Below are 20,321 nucleotides of genomic sequence, written 5' to 3'. Positions count from 1 at the left end.
CAAGGCTGCAGTGAAGTTGCTAGACACAGCTTGGGCAAGCATTGCCAGAAACACCTTGGATTCATTATGTGTTTGATTTTGAATTAATTTCTTTGTTGCATGTTTAAAAACCTTTTACTGTTGCCAGATTTTTCACGACCCCATGGGATTGCAACCCACAGTTTCAGAAGCACTGATATAGACCATTTGCTCTATGCAGAGGATGGTATGTGGTATTGGAGGAGAAAAAAAAAAGATGAAGAAAATTGATTTCTACCCCTGAACGATTAACAATCTTCAAGGGGAGACAAAATGCATACATATAAAACAGTGGAGTACTTAGAAATAATAGAACTGAAGGTCAAACTAGTTGGGTAAATTCTTATTCCCAGATTTGCCATGGAAAGTAGATGGGATGGAGTTAATCTAGAAGGCAGGCTAACTCTATGAGAGGAGGGCTTCCTGGACTTTGAAGGAGATGAGAGCTATGCATTGTTGGAGGAGGGAATGCATTTCAGTTAACAATGAAATACAGACTTAATAATGCAGAGAAGGTACAGTCAGACAACAGGATAGATCTGGATCTTAATGGAACAGCTGGGGAAAAATTCTCAGTTGGTAAAAGTATATTCAAGGGACTTGTGAACAACTTGAAATTTCAGTGAGAAGAGATGAGGCCTAAGGAGCCCCCAGGCCACTCCTGGGAATGGAGGTTGGGGTGTAGTCATTGATGGAAGAGGCCATTTTGTGCCTTGGCTCTTGTGTTATGAAGTTTGGTACCCTTCAAATGCTGATATGTCAGTTTCAATTCACCAAAAACGTTTTATGTGCTTTGTGCAAGACCCTGAGAGAGGAAGAGGAAGAGGTTTCTACTTCTGAGGAACATCCATTCTGTAGAGTATGATTTCTAAAAGGAAAGGGGAGATCCCACAGTATAACAGACTTTTGGCCCATGAATCCTCTTTCCCTTCATCCTTTGGGAAGTGCTGCAGCTTGTAGCCAGAGATGGATGGGACTCAACTTACAAGGCAATAGTCCCATGCTTGGCACATTTTACTTAAAGGAAAACAGTTTTAACCTAAAAATCTGATCAAATGGGTATATTTACAACCAAATTCGGCAGTATTTGGCAAATTAAATAGAAACCCATTGAAGGCATTAAAAAATGTCTTGTATAACTAGGTGGAAGCATTTTCTAGACTGTTTCATCATGTTAGGTAGAAAGCATTTATTAAGTAAACCATCATAGACATCACAGATTGTTGTACCAGATAAAATAGAGGTCATAAACAAAATAGGAGAAAACTTCAAGCAGTTTTTAGGTATTAAAACGTAGAAAAAGTCCATTTTTGTCAGATATACACACACAGAGTATGAGGGTGAGCCATTATGAACACAAATATTCATTTTGTATTGTAATGCATGCATTAGGGTATTCCTAAGATAATAGTACTCAAACGGACAACTTTCTATATTCCTGACGTGAAGCTTTTTAGAGATCTGCTTAAATATACCTTACGTACTGCTTTTCTTGTTTTGACATCATTATTTTTCGTTGTTCTTGGTACTGAACCTGTATTCCACAGCATTCTAGCCAGATGTCAGAGAGAGTGACACTTGTAGTTTGTTTCCTTTTGATGCAATCCATTTTTGAAATAATTTGATAAATTAACTGAGGTTTTTCTTTATCTTACAGAAAATGATGTTCATAATTATTTGTGTCATTATTTTGCTTGTGATCCTTGGAATTATCCTAGCAACAACATTGTCATAGCAAATGCATCTCAGGAGCTAATTATCTTGGAGCTTCAGAGCACATCCGTGGTGAAACCCACACCCCGCCTTTTCACGGATGAGCCACACATGTTGAGACAAGTGGTATTCATGCTGCCGTCTTATGATTAGTGACTTCAGGGGGAAAACTCCAGAGAGTGATGTGCACAGAATCGACCGAAGGAAACGGGATAGATGTCGTGAGTTAATCACAAGTATCCTATGATTGTAAATAACAGACACCAAGAATTGGACAATGGAAAACGTGCTTTAGTGGCCTTAAAATAAGGAATGATTGAAGACTTCAATTGTTGACATTTCAGTGTTAAATTAATATGAAGTTTAATTAGGAGTACATGCTGTTATGAAGCAGTTGGGTTCCAGCTCTGTGACTTCCTTTCCCCCACCACAGCTTGTGTGTGCTCATTAAGAGAAGTTTTTCTACTATGTTTATTCATGTTTATTTCTTGTTGGCAAAATAATTCTAATTATCCAAACAAGTCTTTTGTAAAATGTCGACAATTTTAATATATTAACTTAATACATTAACATCTTTCTTTATCCTATTTTTATATGTTAAACATTGCCTTTGTATAAAAGCTTCATTTAATTTTTAATCCATCTTTGTACAGTATCCTTAAGTAAGTTTGTTAATAAAGGACAGTTGCCATCATCATCAAAACAATGGACACAAAACACCCAAATAGTAATTCAAGTGCCTTCTGTTATTAACTAATAGCAAATCTTGTTATTAGCGATTTACAAATTAATTCAAGGTGATTTTAATGCCCTCTAGAAAAGTCTAGATTATTGTATTTAACTCTGCTTCTTCCTGTTTTGTTACCCAAGATAATAAATTAGTTACTACTCTGTAAAGATAATGGTTCGTTTTCTTTGTTCATTATTTACCTGTTCCCCTGGTTTGAAAAATTCAGATTGAAATGGAAATACAGTGAAACCACCAGACAGGGGGAGCAGATCTAAGAAATGATCATTTTCTTTGCCAGTGAGATCATTTCCCTGCTTATTTGGATCTTAGAGTGCTGGGTATGCTTATGTCTGATGTCCTGCAGACCTTTGATCTTTTCAAATTTTTTGAAGTTTACGTGACTCGATTTCAAGGCCTGGAGTCTCATTACTTAGATTACATTCTTTGGATTTTTCTCAGTATGAAGGACTGCTGGTGTCTGAAGTGGGTGAAGTGTTATTGCTGACCACCAGTTTCACGTTAGAGTAAATGTTTAGAGCGTTTCCAAAGGATGGTCAGCTTGTGCGATGGGGCAGGAGAGTCACTTGTGACTGTCGGTGGATATGGGCTTCTTTCCCAGATGTTTGTTTGAATGTACGTGGAGTTAGTTGCATTTGTATAGATTGTAAGATGAAAGTATGAGTGTACAATAGTTTACCATGAAATGGCTAAGGTCAGGTTTCTTTCTTCAATACAATTATGCATTTCATTCACATTTTTGAGTATATTCTCAAATATGTCTTCTTCATTCTATAGTACTGCTTTTTGTTTGCTTTTTATACACGATTGTACATTTTGGAATTAATGACTATCTTTAAACAGATGCGTCAAAGTGCAATATGTTTATTAATCTAACATATATTTTGCCCTTTGGATATTTGTATACTAAGCTTCTCCAGCTAGAATCCTTGTCAGTGAAATTGTTTTTTATGGGCTTTTGTACATTTGTCAGAATTATGTACAATTGTAGAACTTTGTAATATTGAACAACCCAACTGTCTGTGCCTTCAAGTCCTGGTTCTTCTGCGCCTGGTCACATTGGAACTTTGCATTCATAATAATTCTCATTCTGGTGGTATCTTTCTGACCTCATTTGAAGTATTGGATTTTTTAAAAAAAGTTTTTATGTTTGAATTAATAGAAATTATCTTGATTTATTTTTAGATATTTAAATCAATTCATAGATGGCACACTAATGTACACAAATCACTTTTACTTATTTGATATTAGAATTTTAGAATTTGTAGATTTCTTTGTGACTTTTTGTAGTTTGCATTGTTCCCTTAATGTTGCATGTTCTAGTAAAAAAAAGTTCACAGAGGGCCACACAGGAAATTTATGCTTGCATTCTTATTTCTGGAAAATTCTATGGGAAAAATATTTTATTGCATCTGCATTAATAAATTATGTTAAAGAAAAATGCTTTTGTCTGTGGCTATTATTACATATTTGGAAGTTAATAACAATGGAGAGAGCCCTAGGTTTGGAACAGGAGCTGGGCTGGAATCTAGTATCTGCTTCTGACTACTTGTACCAACTAGGACATGTCACTTCTTTGGCCTTAGTGTCCTTATTTGGACAGTGAAGGGTTTGGACCAGTGGTGGGGAACCTGCTGCTTCTAGCTAAAAAATCTGCAATCTTCGGAATTTATGTTTTTGTTTTTATTAATTTTAAAATATATCCATGAGCCTTTAAAATGCTTGTGCCTAATACCACAACTGCAACTCATTTGGGCTTCCTTGCTAAGGGATAATTGGTTTATGGAGAGTTGGGTCATGAAGTGTCAAGCTCGAAGACCACCCAGCAAGAAGCCCTATTAAAATGTAACTGGGAAACATTTGACAAAGTAAATAAAAATAGTATAACATAGATAATGTTAATTTGTGGCTTTCCAAGTCGGTATGGGGCTGGCAGGGACCTGCTTTCTGTTTGAGTTTGACACCCTTGGTGCTCATGGGTGATATCTCAGGTGAGATGTATGTTTGATTGGAAGCTGCAGAAGAGAGGATGAACTCCCTGCTCTGGAATTTTCACATCAAAGAAGACAGTGACATATTTTGGGTTCTTTTCAGAAATCTTGTTACCTCCAACCTTCCCCAGATTCGTTGGGACTGGATCCCAGGAAAAAAGGCAGCGAGGTGAGGCAGTGGCTAGAAGACTGGACCACTTTGTGTCAGGAAGACTTGAATTTGAATCCTGACACATGCATTTACTTGCTGTGTGACCCTGGACAACTCATTTAACATCTTTAAGCCTCAGTTACTCCATCTGTGAAGTGGGACAATAATAGCACCTCCCTCATGGGGTGACTGTGAAGACCAAACTAGACCATGTGTAAAAAGCTCTTTGCAAATCTGAAAGCATTTTATGTAAATGCATAGTTCTACATTAGACCATTTTGGTGCTTAAACATTTGTACCAGAAGTCATTGGCCTTTGGAGGTACTGTTGAATCTCCCGTGGTTCTTGAATTTTTCTTAGCATTGCCATCTTAGTCTGTAGTCTGATCCGTGCCTGAATAAGCGTCCTGTCTACCCCATACCCCAGTGGTGATCAGGCTCTTCCTTGAAGACTTCCAGGGAAGGCAAATTCACTACTATCTCAGGAACCCATGCCACCTTGAGAGAGGTGGTTTTTTTTCTTTGTGTGTTTTCTCCTGAGGTCTAGCCTAAATTCACTTCTGTGCATAATTTACCCATTGCTCCTCCCACTTTCTGGAACCAAGCAGAACCAGTCTCATCCCTCTTCCCCATTTTGAAAAATCAGGACAACGGTTGCCCCTCTCCTGTCTTGTAAACTTCCTTCGTTTTCCATAGCCTTTCAAGGTCACTGTGGCTTGGTCATCAAAACTGCCGGTTCTTTTAATCAAACCAAGTCAACAGGCGTTTATTTAAATTTTTTAAAAATAATATTGTTTCCCTAATTACTCATGAAAACAATTTTTAACACCTTTTTTAAAGTTGAGTTCCAAAGTCTATTCTTCTCTCCTTACCTCCACCTTCCCGGAGACAGTAAGCAATCTGATATGTTGAACATGTGCGATCTTGTAAAGCATTTCCATGTTAGTAATTTTCAGCAAGCATTTATATTAAGCACCTTCTGTGTGCTAGGCATTGTCCTAGTGCTGAGGATTCAAAGAAAAGCAAAAAATAAAGACAAAAACGTTGTCTTTCTCCTTAAGGAGTTTAGTGTCTAATATGGGGAGATATCATGAAAAAACTCTATATAAACAAAATATGTACAGAATAAATTCAATTAGTATTTTGTTGTTGTTGTTGTTTGTTTTTTTGGAGGAGGGAAGGCAGGGAAATTGGGGTTAAGTGCCTTGCCCAAGGTCACACAGCTAGTACATGTTAAGCATCTGAGGTCAAATTTGAACTGGGGTCCTCCTGACTCCAGGGCTAGTGCTCTATTCACGGTGCCACCTAGCTTACCTGAGGCATTAGTATTAAGAGGGATTGGGAAAGACTTTTTACAGAAAGTGAGATTTTAGCTGGGACTTGAAGGAATCCAGGGAAGCCAGGAGGCAGAGAGGAGGAGGGGGAGCAGTCCAGTCATGGGAAACTGCCAGAGAAAATGCCTGGAGGTGGAAGATGGAAGTATGGCGTGTGAGCAGTGGCTAGGAATTGCAGAGTGCAGTGGAATAAGGTGTAAGGCTAGAAACTAAGAATAGGGGCCAGCTTTTGAAGGGTTTTAAAAACCAAACAGGATTTTCTCTCTGATCCAGGATGTAATAGGGGACCACTGGAGTTCATTGGGTAGAGGGTCTGAGGCCTGAGAGCTGCACTGTTAATAGTCCAGTGGATGGATTGGAGTAGGGAGAGACTGAGGCAGGCAGATCCACCAGCAGGCTTTCGTAGGTGTTCAGGCAGATGATGAGGACCTATACCATGGCAGTTACAGGAGAAAAGGGGACATTATACAAATGATATTAGAAGAAATCAAATTGATGGGCTGTAGCAACTGATTGGGTACAGGTCAGGGGAGTGGGGCACAGAGTGAAGATTCAAATATGGTGCATGGGTTATTAAGTTAATAAGCTTATTAACTAAGAGGATGGTGATGTCCTCCATAGAAATAGGGAAATTAGAAAGAAGGTTTTGGAGGAAAGGTAGTTGAATTTTTGACATGTTGAGTTTAAGATGTCAATGGGAAATCCAACTTGAGATGTCTTTTGGACAGTTGGTGATGTGAGATAAGTGCACCTGACCATTAACAGCATAAAATGATAATTGAATCCATGGGAACTGATGAGATTACCGAGTGAAATAAAAGAGGGAGAAGACAAGAGGGCCCATGATGTGTCCCTGTGGGACACCCAAGGTTGGTAGGGATGATTTGGATGAAGATTCACAAAAGGACACAGGTAGGAGGAAAATCAGGGGAGAGTGGTGCCCTAAAAACCCAGAGAGGACAGAATATCAAGGAAGAGAGGGTGATTAACAGCATCACATGCACAGAGGTCAAGAAGGATGAGGACTGAGAAAAGACCACTGGATTTGGCAACTAAGAGATCACTGGTACCCAAAGATACCGTTTACCTGGGCCTGGTAATGAGCTCACCAGGGGTAGTTTGGTGCTCCTGGTGACTTAGCTTGGATAACCGCTCCCCATTAGCCATTTTTGTTCAGTTCTTTCCAGTCTAAAGACCATTCTCCTTGGCAATGAAAGTAGAATCATCATTTATCATTAGTCATTAGTGTCCCATCCACCCCAAATATTTCTTCCCTCCTTATTATTTAACATTTTTGTTTGGAAATTCCAACATCATGGAAAGTATTTTGTCAAAACTAACATTAGAAAAAGAAAAAAATAAGAAAAAATTCCAGCAACATGGAAAGTATTTTGTCAAAACTAACATGAGAGAGAGAAAAAGAATGAGACAACCTAGTCCAAAGTCATTCAAGGCCAAGAATATCTAGATAAAAATTTTGAATATCTCAGAAATATAAAAAAAAGGAACCAACCTGAACCGAATCATTAGGTTCCTTGTTCATGTTTTTCAAAGAAAATTAAAATAAGGAATTTATTTTTTGGTGGAGTGAGAAGGTAGGTGGATTTTGTCCCATTTACTTAGTTGGTTTAGGGCAATGATATCAACTCAGAAAGGTAGAGGAGCACTGAACTGGGTAGGTCATATATTGACTTAGAAAACCACACTTTAACATTATATATGTTCTATTGTAGTTTATTTATTTTGTTAAATGATTCCCAATTACATTTTAATTTGGGAGTGTTGCCTGGCAGCATGTTCAAGTGGACACCCCTGGTTCAGAGGACTCCCCACGTGGGAATCCTCTCCTCCCCCCGCCATGCAGATCAATTCAGTTGCCTGGAACACTGACATTCAAGACACTTGCTGGTGATCATGTAGATACCATTCCCCCCCCCCCCATGTTTCATTAAGAACAGACTCGTATCTTTCCTAAAATTTTGAAAATTGCAGATTAGAAAAGACTATAAACTCTACGGTGTGGGCCTCTTTTTTTCCTCATCTAGACAACGAGGGGGTTGGATGTGCTGATCTCTAAGGTTCCTTTGAGATTAAAATCTTATGATATCGGGCTGGGAGAAGGAGTGAGAGTTTTGGGGGGAGGAATTTTGTTAGGTGTTGGGGGGAAAATACACTCAACAGGCTTATTTTAGAAAATCATTCTGGTGAGTGATAAAAGAATAGCCACAGGATATTTAATAAGGATTGGCCTTCTGGAAAAGCTTCAGAAACAGCTATGAGCTGGTATTAAATGTGCTCTGATGTTCTTCAATGTGACTCATGTGCCAGGCTAAATATAAATACAAATATTCAGGGACTCTTCGCTGACTTGGGTCAGTGGGCCAATCCTTGCACCTGGGAAGCAGCTCAGGTGTTTTTTTTCCTTCCCCTACGTATGGTGATTGGTTCCTTTGCTACGAAGTCACTGGCTGTTCTACTCTAGAGAACACAGAAAAGCAGGCTAAGTCTGAGCCAGCAGAACGGCCTCTACTAAGAGAAAACCGGAGTCTCTGAAGTCAAGCATCCTTAAGAAAAAATGTAGCTCCTGAAAACAAAAGGCAGCCCTCCAGTACTGGGAACACAAGTGTCACATGGGCGTTTAATTTTGTTGTTTTTGTTAGTTGTTGGGGAACAGGATCGGTTTTACAAGGGACAAAATGGACTGGGTGACTACCAACAGGCCTCAACAGAGAGCTGTTACTTTCTTGTTGAATGCTGATTTTTAGCATTTTTGGTCACATTCAGCGGTCAGCGAAGGGTTGATTGCAGTGGGATACTGAGCTGAATTTGGCAGCTAGTGGTCTCTTTGCAGTTAGAAGTGGTTATGGATATTGATTGGATTTGTTCAGAGTGACCAGGAAGAAAGACCAGCAGCTAATTTAATTAATGTGACATCCTGCCATCCTATTACTCTGACTGTTGGGTCTTCTCTTTGTAGAAAGCAAAATTGGTTGAAGACATGACCAGATCTGTAGGCAATCCAATCACAGTATATTTGCTTTATGGAATGGACCAGTTCTGAGAAAGTTGTGTTTTAATTTGATTGTTTTTTGCCCAAAGAAAATCGTTTGATGTACGCTTTTGTAAAGTGGCTCTTTCTTTTGTCAAGTGAATGAGAACTCTTGATGTAATTTTGAGGCCTTGTTGGGTTTGAAAAGTCAGAGGAGGACTGGAACTCAGGTCTTTCCTGATTCCAATACCATGTTCTTTCTGTGACCCTAGCACTGTCTTCCAATCTAAAATCCAAATCTCTGATCTAAGATTGGTGGTGTCATCTCAAACAAGCAATATCAACAGGTGTCCAAGCTCCAAACAAGGGTTTCCCTGATGTGCACAGATGAGTTTTTGGAAAGGACATGCTCTAGCTCAGGAGTGGGGAGCCTGTGACCTTAAGGTCACATATGGCCCTTTAGGTCCTCAAGTACGGCTCTTTGACTGAATCCAGACTTCACAATTAATCAGAGGATTTGTTCTGTAAAACTTGGATTCAATCAAAAGGCCACACCCAAGGACCTAGGAAGGCCACAATGTGTCTAGGCTGCAGGTTCCTCACGTCGGTTCTGGTTTTTGTGTCTGAAGATCTGGATTCAAATCCTGCTACTTCCTACTTGTGTGACTTTGAGTAAGTAACTTATCCAAGCCACTTGTGAATGGATTGAATTAAATCAATGTTAATTCAATTCAACGGGCATCTTTAAACATCTGGTAAATGTATGGAAGGCACTGGGTCAGGCAATCACGTTAAGTCGGTAAGCATTTCATAAAACGGCTACAGTGGGCCAGGCACTGTGCTGTGCATGTGGAAGGATACAAGGACAAGGAATGACATGATCCCTACTCACCAAGAGCTTCAGTTCTAAATATTGAATAAGTGAAACAACAAAATCCCGTCTGCCCAAACAAAAGTTGGTTGACAATTGTTTTGGTAAGGAAAAGATGGGGGTGTTAAGCTCAAATCGAAATGTGTTCAGTCATTTCAGTCGTGTCTGACTCTTTGTCACCCCATTTGAGGTTTTCTTGTCAAAGATACTGGAGTGGTTTGCCATGTCCTTCTCTAGCTCTTTTGACAGATGAGGAAAAATTTTAGTCTGGTTCAGTTACACTTAAGTGTGGTGGGCCATATACTGTTTGCATGTTTGACATCTCTGGTGTGGGGTATAAAGTCCAAACCAAATCATTTCTTGCCCTCGAAGAGCTTATGTTCTACTGGGAGAAGAGCCTTCAGTAGGGGAGGGGACATAACACAGAACAAGTGAAAATGATGAAGGGAATATGAGGCAAGGGAGAGCCCTGACAATTGTGTGTGTGCTGAGTCAGGGCATGGGGGGATCAGGCAGCACTTGAGGTGTGCTAGAACACCTGAGCTGAGTGGAGGCGGAGAGGAAGTTGGGATTCTGTTTCAATCACAGAGGCTAGACTGTGCTAAGTCAAAGAGACAAAAAGTGTTCCGTGTCTTAGACTACAAGATGTAGTTTCTATCCTAAAGTATACATGTGCATTTGGTTATGATTTATACTGAGGAAAAAGGAGTACACATTGAAGCTTTCCCGAACATTATCTTTTTTTATAAAAGACTTTTTCTAGAGTTAATTATTTTTAGTTGTAATACAGATGATGGGTTGAAAACAGTATTGTTGGCTTTCAGTGGGGGTGGCTGTGGGCTGGGGGTGGGTTGTACTTGAGTGTTTATACCATCAGTTCTCTTAGCACCCCCATCCAGTCGGCAGGGTTCATCACTTGGGTCTTATGCCTGACTCCTCACTCTTCCTCACCTCACATATCCAATCATTTGTCTTTCCCAAATTCCTCCTTCCCTTGACCGCACCTACCACCTTAGTTCAGGCCCTCATCACCTCTTTTAGATTATTATAACTATCTGCTAATTGGTCCACCTGCCCCAAGTCTTTTCCTTGCCCTAGGCCACTTTCCATATTGTTGCCAAAGTCATTTTCCTTAGGAGCAGAAATCACCACACCACTCTCCTACTCTATAAATTTCAGGGGCTCCCTATTGCCACTAGTATCAATCAATCAATCAACTAGTCTCCCCTGTTTAGCCATTAGAGCCTTTCACAACTTGTCCACAAACAGAATTTCCAACTCTGTTCTTTAAGGAGGAGATTCCATTTCCCATCTTTGTTACTTTGCATTGACCATCCTCCTTCCTCTCCTCTGCCTTATACAATCCCTCTCCCTTCAAGACATAGGCCAAGTGCCACCTTCTTCATGGAGCCTTTGCTAGTCCTCCCAGATGCTCCCCTGTGTACTTAATTACAATTTATTCTCTTTATAGTTAGACACTATATACTTGTAGTAACGAGGGACCCAGCCCTGCCATTGCACTTATTCATGTGTACATGTTATTTCCTCTTTTCTATTTGTATTCCTAGTGTTTGGCACAATACTTTGATCATAAGTCTTAAATGCTTTCCTCATTTATCATTCATCCGTTCCCCTTTAGACGTCCTTGTGAGTAGGGATTATTTCATTCTTTGTACTTGCTGCTTCCAGTGCCTGGCAGACAGTGGGTCCTTAATAAATACTGATTGAATGATTGATTGATTCTTGCTCAACATCCTAATTGTCTAGAGGCAGGCTTGTCTGAAGGGGTCTGTGATTTAATTTATGAAGTCTTGGGTGAGATATGGATGTAGAAGTTCTTCCTAGGTTTTCTCAGTGGAAGGAAGAAGTCTGAAATATAATAGGAAAAAACAGTGAACGTTGACGGATATGAAGAATAAAGAGATGTACACCCCCACTGAACTGAAATTAGAAGTTAAGACTATTTCAGGAGCAGAAATGTAACAGGGTGTGGGGCAGTGGATCTTGAATCTTGTTTAGGGGGAATCCTTTTCAAGAGCTTTTTAACTAAGTCTCTTGGAGGGGGGAGGGGAGTGAGGTGAAGAGAGTGCAGAAGGCCCATGGGAAAGCATCATTTAAATCATAAAACTAGAGAGAAAAAGCATTTTTCATTTCATATTTTTGTCTCTGTGGTTGCTCAGCTGTTGTTCAGTCAGTCATGTCCAACTTTTTGTGACCCTATGGACCATCCTGTCTATGGAGTTTTCTTGGCAAAGATACTGGAGTGGTTTGCTATTTCCTTGTCCAGCTAATTTTATAGATGGGGAAACTGAGGCAGACAGGGTAAAGTGACTTCCTTAGGGTCACATACCGTGTTTCCCCGATAATAAGACACTGTCTTATTAATTTTTTTGGAAAGAAAAACACCAGAGGGCTTATTTTCAGGGGAGGGCTTATATTGTCCTGCCTCAGCTCTCCTCCGCAGCACTGCTCTCAATGGCGCCAGCAAGCAAATCACTGGGGAAGAAAAGGATGACGTGCTCACTGCTGCAGCTCTGATTGGATGCAGCTCGGAGCGTGGCGTGCGTTTCACGGGGGGGGGGGGGGGGGGGGGGGGGGGTGGCGAGGGGGTGGTAATGTAGAATGGGGCGCAGGGGATCACCTTCACTACAGTAGCAATCTCAATAGGGCTTATTTTCGGGATAGGTCTTATTATCGGGGAAACACAGTAGCTAATAACTGACTGAGGCCTGATTTGAACTCAGGAAGATGTCTTTCTGAATCCAGGCACTGCACCCACCACTAAGCTGCCCTATATATAATGAGTGTAAATGGAAGTTAATATGAAAAGGGAAGGAATTAGTTGCTGGAGGGTCAGGAAATGGCCTCCTGTGGAAGGTGGGATTTGTTAAGTGAGTTTCTTGAAGGAAGCCAGGGATAATTAAAGGTGAGGAGGGAGCTCCAAGCATGAGGAACAGCTGATGTAAAGGCAGAGATGGGAGGTAGAATGTCCCTTTGTGTGAGCGATAGTAAGGCCGGCATAGCTGGATAGTGGAGTTCTTGGATGGGAGTAAGGTGTAAGAAGTCTAAAAAAAATGGGAAGGAACCAGGTTCTGGAGAATTTCAAATGCCAGAGGAGATTTTATGTTTGATTCTGGAGATAATAGGAAGTTAGTGACTGGGGGAGTGATGTGATCACACCTGTATTGACAGTTGAAGGAGGGTGGGTTGAAGTGAGGAGAGACTTAGCAAGTAGACCTATTAGAAGACCATTTAAATAGTCAAAGCAAGAAGTAATGAAAACCTTAATTAGGGTAGTGTAGGTGGGAGGGAGAGGGCACAGTTGAAACAGTTATTATGTAGGTAGAAATACTAAGATTTGACAACAAATTGTATATGTAGGATTAGTGAGAAGTGAGGAGTTGAGACTGACCTTGAAATGGGTTACTATTCTTCCTAGTAACAGGGAGTTCTAAAGAGTGGGATTTTGGGGAGAAAAGGTGATGATTTATATTTTAGACATGATATATTTGATTTACCCTGCGATATCCTGATGAAGTTTAAAATTGGTAATATTGGACCATAGCTCAAGAGATAGCCCAGGGATGGAGGTAAAGATCTAGCTAGGGAGAGTTTCCACAGAGATGATAATTGAACCCATGGGAACATGATGAGATCACCAAGTGGCATAGGATAGAGGGGAAGAGAAAAGTGACCAGGGACAGTCTTGGGAGATGGGTGTCCACTATAGTGGTCATGACCGATGAAGAATCAGCAAAGGAGAATGAAGAGGAGAGGTCAGACATGTCGGAGAGAGCCAGAGGAGGATCATTGCCAGGAACATCTGGAGAGGAGAGATCATCCTGGTGAAGGGGGTGATGAACAGTGTCAGAGACTGCAGAGAGATTAAGGAGAATGAGAATTGAGGGGAAAACCCCCCTAAAGATTTGGCCATTAAGAGATCAGTGGTGATTCTGGAGAGACTAGTTCCTATTGAATGGGCCAGATTTTGGAGGATTTAAAAGAGAGTGATAGAAGAAGGGGAAAAAAACCACCAAACTCTGTCTTCTTTCCTTTATTAGCTTGACAGAACGGCCAATCAGTGCTTGGGTTTGAATTATATGGTGCTGGAAATAGCTGCATAATAATTATAGCTAACATTTACATAGTGCTTTAAGGAGCGCAAGATGATTTACAAATATTATCTCATTTTATCCTCGCAACAGCTCTGGGAGATAGGTGTTGTTATTTCCCCCATTTTACACATGGGGAAACCGAGGCAGACAGAAGTTAAGTGACATTTCCAAAGACACACAGCTAGTAACTGAACTCAGGGCTTCTGACTCTAAGTCCAGTGTTCCCTCTCCTCTACCACCTAGCTGTCACTTTGAGAATAAGGATTAACAGCTTAAATCCTAGAAATATTTATTGAACGATTATAGGACAAGGTGGACATCACAGTCATGTGGTCCATTCCCAGCCATGCTAACAGGGTAGCTCCCCACTAGAATGTAAGCTCCCTGAGATCAGGGCTCGTTCCACTTCTGTTCCTGTATCCCTAATGCTTAACCCAAAGCCTGGAATTTTATAATTTCTCATTAATCGGTTGACCCTGGGCCCTAGCTTCCTGTGCTGCTGGGATATTCTGAGAATCATCAAATGTGTCTCAAGACACTGCCCTACCCACTTCCCTTTTTTAAGCAACTGTCTTTGAGTCTTACTGGGAATGGAAGCCTCCATGAAGGCAGTATCAAAGAGTCCTGATCATTAGGTACAGTGATGATTGATCGGTCTAAAAAAAACTCACATTCTTGAACCTTGTACCCTTATGGCTACTCTCTATTAGGCCTATGGGCAGTACATATCACGATTCCTATGCCAGTGAGTAGAGGTGGGATCCTTTTCTTTTGGGCTCTGGAAAGCCCAATGGGTACATAAATCAACAAGATGAACAGGATGTAAGTTCTACCTAAGAGAAATAATGTATGTAACACCACCCACCCATGGACCACTTTAGTAATGTTGGGCATGGGTTCGAGTAAGTCTGTCTCAGACTGAGTTCCTGATTTATCTGTCCTGAGATGGCCTTAGGCCCATCTTTAAGCTGAATCATCAACACTGGATCTTGGGGGATGAATGAAGGAGAGAGAAGTGGCATATGCCTGTCTTAGAAGGGGAAGAGAGTGGGAGCCAGGGGAGACTGGTTTGCAGGGAATACAAACTTAAGCCTGGAAGCAAAGCTGAAGGTCTGCTGTTTGAATCTACCCTAATTTAGGATCATACACTGACAGGTGGAAGGGGTTTTAGGGGGCATCTAACCCCCATCATTTCACAAATGCAGAGACTGAGGCCCAGAGTGGTGTAGTTATTTTAATCAATCACTAAGCAGTTGTTAAGTTCCAAATATGTGCTAGGCATTGGGTTAAGCACTAGGAAAATCAAGATAGAAGTAAAACAGACTTTGCCCTCAAGAAGCTTACACTCCAATAGACAACATTGGCATACAAGTATATAGGCAAAATGAATGCAAGGTAGTTGTGGGAGGTTGGGTGGGCACTCCCATCTGAAGGAATGAGGAAAGGTTTCAATAGAAGGTAGGGTCTGAGCTGTCCTGAAGGACACCAAGTATTCCAGTGGGGAGGAAGAGTGTTGCAGATACAGGAGACAGCCATCTCGCAAAGGCATGGAGATGAGAGGTGGGGTGACCTGTGCTAGAAACAGAGAGTAAGCTGCCATGACTGGTCCTTGTCCAAGGTCTCACAGATGATGTGGGTAGAACCCAGGTTCTGTGATCTTAGTAATAAAAATAACAAATGTTTACATAATGTTTTCCATATCTTGTCTCATTTGGTCCACACAACAACCCTGTGAGATAGGTGCTGTTATTATCACCTTCATCTTACAGATGGGGAAACTGAGGCTGAGACTTGCCCAGGGTCAAACAACTAGTGAGTATCTCAGACAGGATTTGCTCTAAGACCTGTTGATAGTATGATATGCCATGAGGAGCATTCAGCAACCCCTTAGTCCCTTCCCTAAGCCTGTGGTGGGAAGGTGCTGCCTCGATGAAATCCCTAGGGCACTTGATGCTGCAAATGCCGCATATTTCCTATGTTGTCAGTGCTCTGAAATGCCACCGGCAGCTTTCAGGCGTCCACGCTACAATGCATTTAAAAATAACTTTGCCGAGTCAACTCCAGTGAGGCATCTTGGCCGATGTATTACTCATCGCAGAAGCAGCTGTCAGATTGTGAACTGGGCCTGCGTTACCCTGTTAGGAGAGGGATACAGGGCTGCTTTTGGTTGTCTAAATTTCATCTATCTCATAGATATCATCTTGGCTAGGTTTCAGATCTACTCAACAATAAGCAAAGCAGTTTCCTCCATTGCCAGGTGTAACAAGTAGGCTCTGGTTCACTCTCTCAGAGGAAGGCTTTTTCATATCAACCCTCAGGGTTATGCAGAGGAATCTCCTTTCCCAATGCCATTGACTTGAGCCCCCACCAGCGTTCCCCCCCATTGTTAGGGCCAGTTACTAGTGTCCCATTTCCATTTAACCATTTGACATCAATTAGTCTTTATAAAGCCATATTTACTTCAAATATATAGAAAGAACAAACAAGCATTCCCCGCTCCAACTTTCATGGTCTGCTGTCCCCTAGCAGCATCTTGGCCTCTGGGGGAGTATAAGCTCAAAATTTAGCTCACCTCCTACCTAGCATTGGTCCCACCAAATTCAGACATGTCATGGTTGTTTCTACTGGAAGCTAGAGTCTTGAAGGTCACTCCTGAAGATTGTTCCTTGGAGCAACGATGCTTCATTGGCTTCAGAGCTCAGCCTGGATTCCAACTCCCAGATTCCTGTTGCTCTCTCTCCTGACTGTTCAAATTCCCAAGGTCAGAGACTAAACTCCTTTCTCCTAGAACAGGAAAAAAGGGAAAGCCAAGGACTGAAGCCCATTTCTCAGGAACCGTAGGGCTTCATAGGGGAGGAAAACCCAGGGGTATTTCCCCTTACAGCATAGTCTCTCACCAGATACTCATGGGGAAGGAATCCCTGGATGAAGCCAAAGTAGTTAGAGCTGACTCAGGCCTTTAGAGGATGCCAATGATTCCAGCTACGCAGCCAACTGAACAAGGCTCCTCCCAGCCATATGGCCAACCAACCAGAACCAATCATCAAACGTGTACACATTGACAGATAATGAAAAAGATGAGGCTGACTATGCTCTTCAGTCTGTCCAAGACACATTCCTCTTGCAGTAAAAATAATATCAGATTTGAAATCCAAGGACCTGGGTTCGAATCCCTGTCTGCTCCTTAGTAACTGTGTGACTTTGAATGAGTCTCTTTCCTCTTCTGAGCCCCTGTTCCTCATCTGTAAAATGAAGAATCTGGAGTAGATGACCTCTCTGATCCCTCTCAGCTTTGGGACACAAATATAAGAGGGACCTCTTATTACTATTATGTTTATTATAATTGTATATCTATGTATTATATGATTACATGTATTTAAATTATCATGTTATTATAGCATACTCAAGGGGATTATAATTTACCAGAAGTACATACAGGACATGTATACATATATATATGTATATACACATGCACAGTGATTTTGGTGAATCTCTAACATCTGGGAGGTCTCTTAAAGGAGGTAGCACTTGACCTCAGAGGGAAAGCACTAACAATAAAGGGGACTGGGAAAGGTGAGCTGTAAGAAGTGAGATTTTAGTTGGAACTTCAAAAAAGCCAAGGACACAGGACGTGGGGATGAGAAGGGAAGGTGGACAGGGCAGGTGGACAGAGAAAATGGCCTAGAGGTGAGAGATGGAGGGTCTTGCTTGTGGAATAACCAGGAGGCCAGTGTCACTGAAAAGTTAATTGGGGACATAAGCAAGTAAAGGGCAGCTAGGTACCCAGAGCATTGGGTCTGGAGTCAGGAAGACCCATCTCCCTGGCCTCAGACACTTACTCACTGTGTGACCCTGGGCAAGTCACTTCATGTTTTGTTTGCCTCAGTTTCCACATCTGTAAAATGAGCTGGAGAAGGAAATGGCAAACCCTCTAGTTTCTTTGCAAAGAAAGCTCCAAATGGGGTCATGAAGCATTGGACGTGACTGAAACAACCGTACAACAAATAAATAAGATATAGAAAGACTGGAAAGGGCAGCTAGGCAGCTTAATGAATAAAACTTGGCCCTAGAGTCAGGAGGACCTGAGTTCAAATCCAGCCTCAGATACTTACTAGCTGTGTGACCCTGGACAAGTCACTTAACCTTGACTGCCTCCAAAAAAAGACTAGAAAAGGGGAACAGGTTCTGAAGGGCTTCAGGTATGTGGCAGAGAATAATGTGCAATCATCCTGGAATGCAATCCAATAAACCTTTACTAATTGCTTCCTATGTGCCAGGTACTGTCCCAAACACTATAGATAAAATTAATAAAAAGACAGTCCCTGCCCTCAAGGAGCTTATGATCTAAAGGATGTAAAGAGACAGATGAGGAAAGATTTAAATGCCAAACAGGGGAAGGAGTTTATATTTTATACTTCAGAGGCAGCTAGATGAGGGCTAGACTTGGAGTCAGGAAGGAAGAAAACAAGCATTTATTAAACACCTACTATATGCAAGGTACTTTACACATTTTATTTCAATGTATCCTCACAACAGTCCTGGGAGGTAGATGCTACGATTATCCCCATTTTTCAGATGGGGAAATTGAGGCAGAGGTTAAGCGACTTGGCCAGAGTCACACAGTTAGTCTGAGGCGGAATTTGAGCTCTGATCTTCCTGACTGGAGTCAGAAAGCTAAGACTCAGGAGACTGTGCAGCTGTCTATTGTGCTTTGCAAACCTTAAAATGCTAGTCATCATTAGTACTGAGAGGTGTCCTGGTACAGTGAAGGAGCTTCAGACTCAGAGGACTCAAGCTTGAATCCCAGGTCTGCCACTAACAACCTGCTTGATTTTGAGTAAGACACTTCCCACCCCTGGGCCTCAGTTTCTTAAAATTAGGTGAAATGGTTCACCTCTAAGGCCCCTTCCTTCTCTAAACCTTCAACTTTACCGTGTGGGTCAGCCTGTTTTCTCTTCTGTAAAGTCAAGTGAAGGATAGCTCTGCCCTCTCAGGGATGTTGCAGGGATCAAATAAGTTCATGCGTGCAAGAAGCTTTACTTGAGCTGTTATTATCACAGAATCATACACACATAGACTTAGAACAGGAAGGGCTATATAGCCCTACTACATCATTTCACAGCTGAGGAGACTGAGTCTCAAAGAAGTTAAGTCAAAGAATCATAGCATCATCTATCCACTAATCTAGGAGGAAACCGAGTCCCAGAAAGGTTCAGGGACTTGCCAACTTCACACAGGTGGTGACAGTTAGAGTTTGGGAAAGGTGAGCCCGTGCCCGCTGACTCCAGAACCAGACCTCTTGGACAGGCAAAGGTCTGACTAAATAGCCTCCGATGTCCCTTTCACTTCTGACAGTGTGCGGTTCTCATGGTTCTAAAAGACAGGGAGGATCCCAAATCTGAACCAAGAGGAAAGAGACCCCATGACCCTATTTCAGTTCATGAACGCCGCTTGTAACACCGTGGTGGCCCTGTTTTTCCCCACTTAGTTTCAGAAGACTCATGACAGCTCTTGCTTCTCCAGATGGGGTGGAGGAATGAATAGTTTCCTGATTTGACACATCCTCAGGCAGTTTGCCTCAAAAAAAAGTCTTTGACGATAAGCAGGGCTAGAGAATTTCATCACTGGAAATACAGGGCTAATAATGACTGAATTATAATTTTGATTATAAGAAGCTGGCAGGAGCCTCTCATTGCTGAGGCACAGACAAGTTAAGTAAGCTATCCAGGGTCGCACAGATTATTAGTTATTATTATCTACAATAATAATAGCATTTATACAGCATTTTAAGGTTTTCAAAGTACTTTACATATGTTATCTCATTTGGTCCAACAAGCCTATAAGATAAGAACTAATAGATCTTGTAATATAGATAAGGTATAGATATAGTAGATAAGATAACTGAAGCCAAGAGAAGTTAAGTGACTCTCCCAGGATCACACAAATTAATAATAAAAACAACAACAATAATAATAGTCAGCAGTGGGGCGGCTACATGGTGCAGTGAGTAGAGCACTGGCCTTGGAGTCAGGAGGACCTGAGTTCAAATCCGGCCTCAGACACTTAACACAAAAACTAGCTGTATGACCTTGGGCAAGTCACTTAACCCCAATTGCCCTGCCCTTCCCCCTCCAAAATAATAGTCAGCATTTATATAACACTTTAATGTTTGCAAAGTACATTGTATATGTTATGTCATTTCATCATCATGCTCCCGACAATCCGGAGAGGTAGGTGCTATAATTTTCCCCATTTTACATTTGAGAAAAGTGACGATGAGAGATTTTCTGTAACTTGCCCAGGATCGCACGGCTAGTCAGTATCTGAGAGCAAGATTTGAACACAGTTCTTCCTGAGTCTGAGTTCAGTGCCCTATGCACTATTACAGGCTG

At 41.4% G+C, this 20,321-nt stretch overlaps 1 protein-coding gene across 2 annotated transcripts in view; it reads left to right on the top strand.

Moving 5' to 3' along the window:
* Positions 1-3,920, top strand: part of LOC138166865 (syntaxin-2-like) — a 51,783-nt gene extending 47,863 nt beyond the window's left edge. For both annotated transcript variants that reach the window (XM_069095729.1, XM_069096478.1), the window contains one exon: positions 1,676-3,920. Coding sequence is in view for 1 of the 2 variants with exons in the window: in XM_069096478.1 (XP_068952579.1) it covers positions 1,676-1,753 (78 nt within the window). In the remaining variant the exon portion in view is untranslated. The remainder of the gene's footprint in view (positions 1-1,675) is intronic.
* The last annotated feature ends 16,401 nt before the right edge of the window (positions 3,921-20,321 follow it).

The sequence above is a fragment of the Petaurus breviceps genome, unplaced genomic scaffold (assembly GCF_028583685.1).
Source record: "Petaurus breviceps papuanus isolate PSGF00001 unplaced genomic scaffold, PetGlider_PUasm1.0 100, whole genome shotgun sequence".
Taxonomy (NCBI): Eukaryota; Metazoa; Chordata; class Mammalia; order Diprotodontia; family Petauridae; genus Petaurus; species Petaurus breviceps.
Note: the sequence above shows the minus strand (reverse complement) of the source record. Positions and strands in the feature narration are given on the sequence as shown.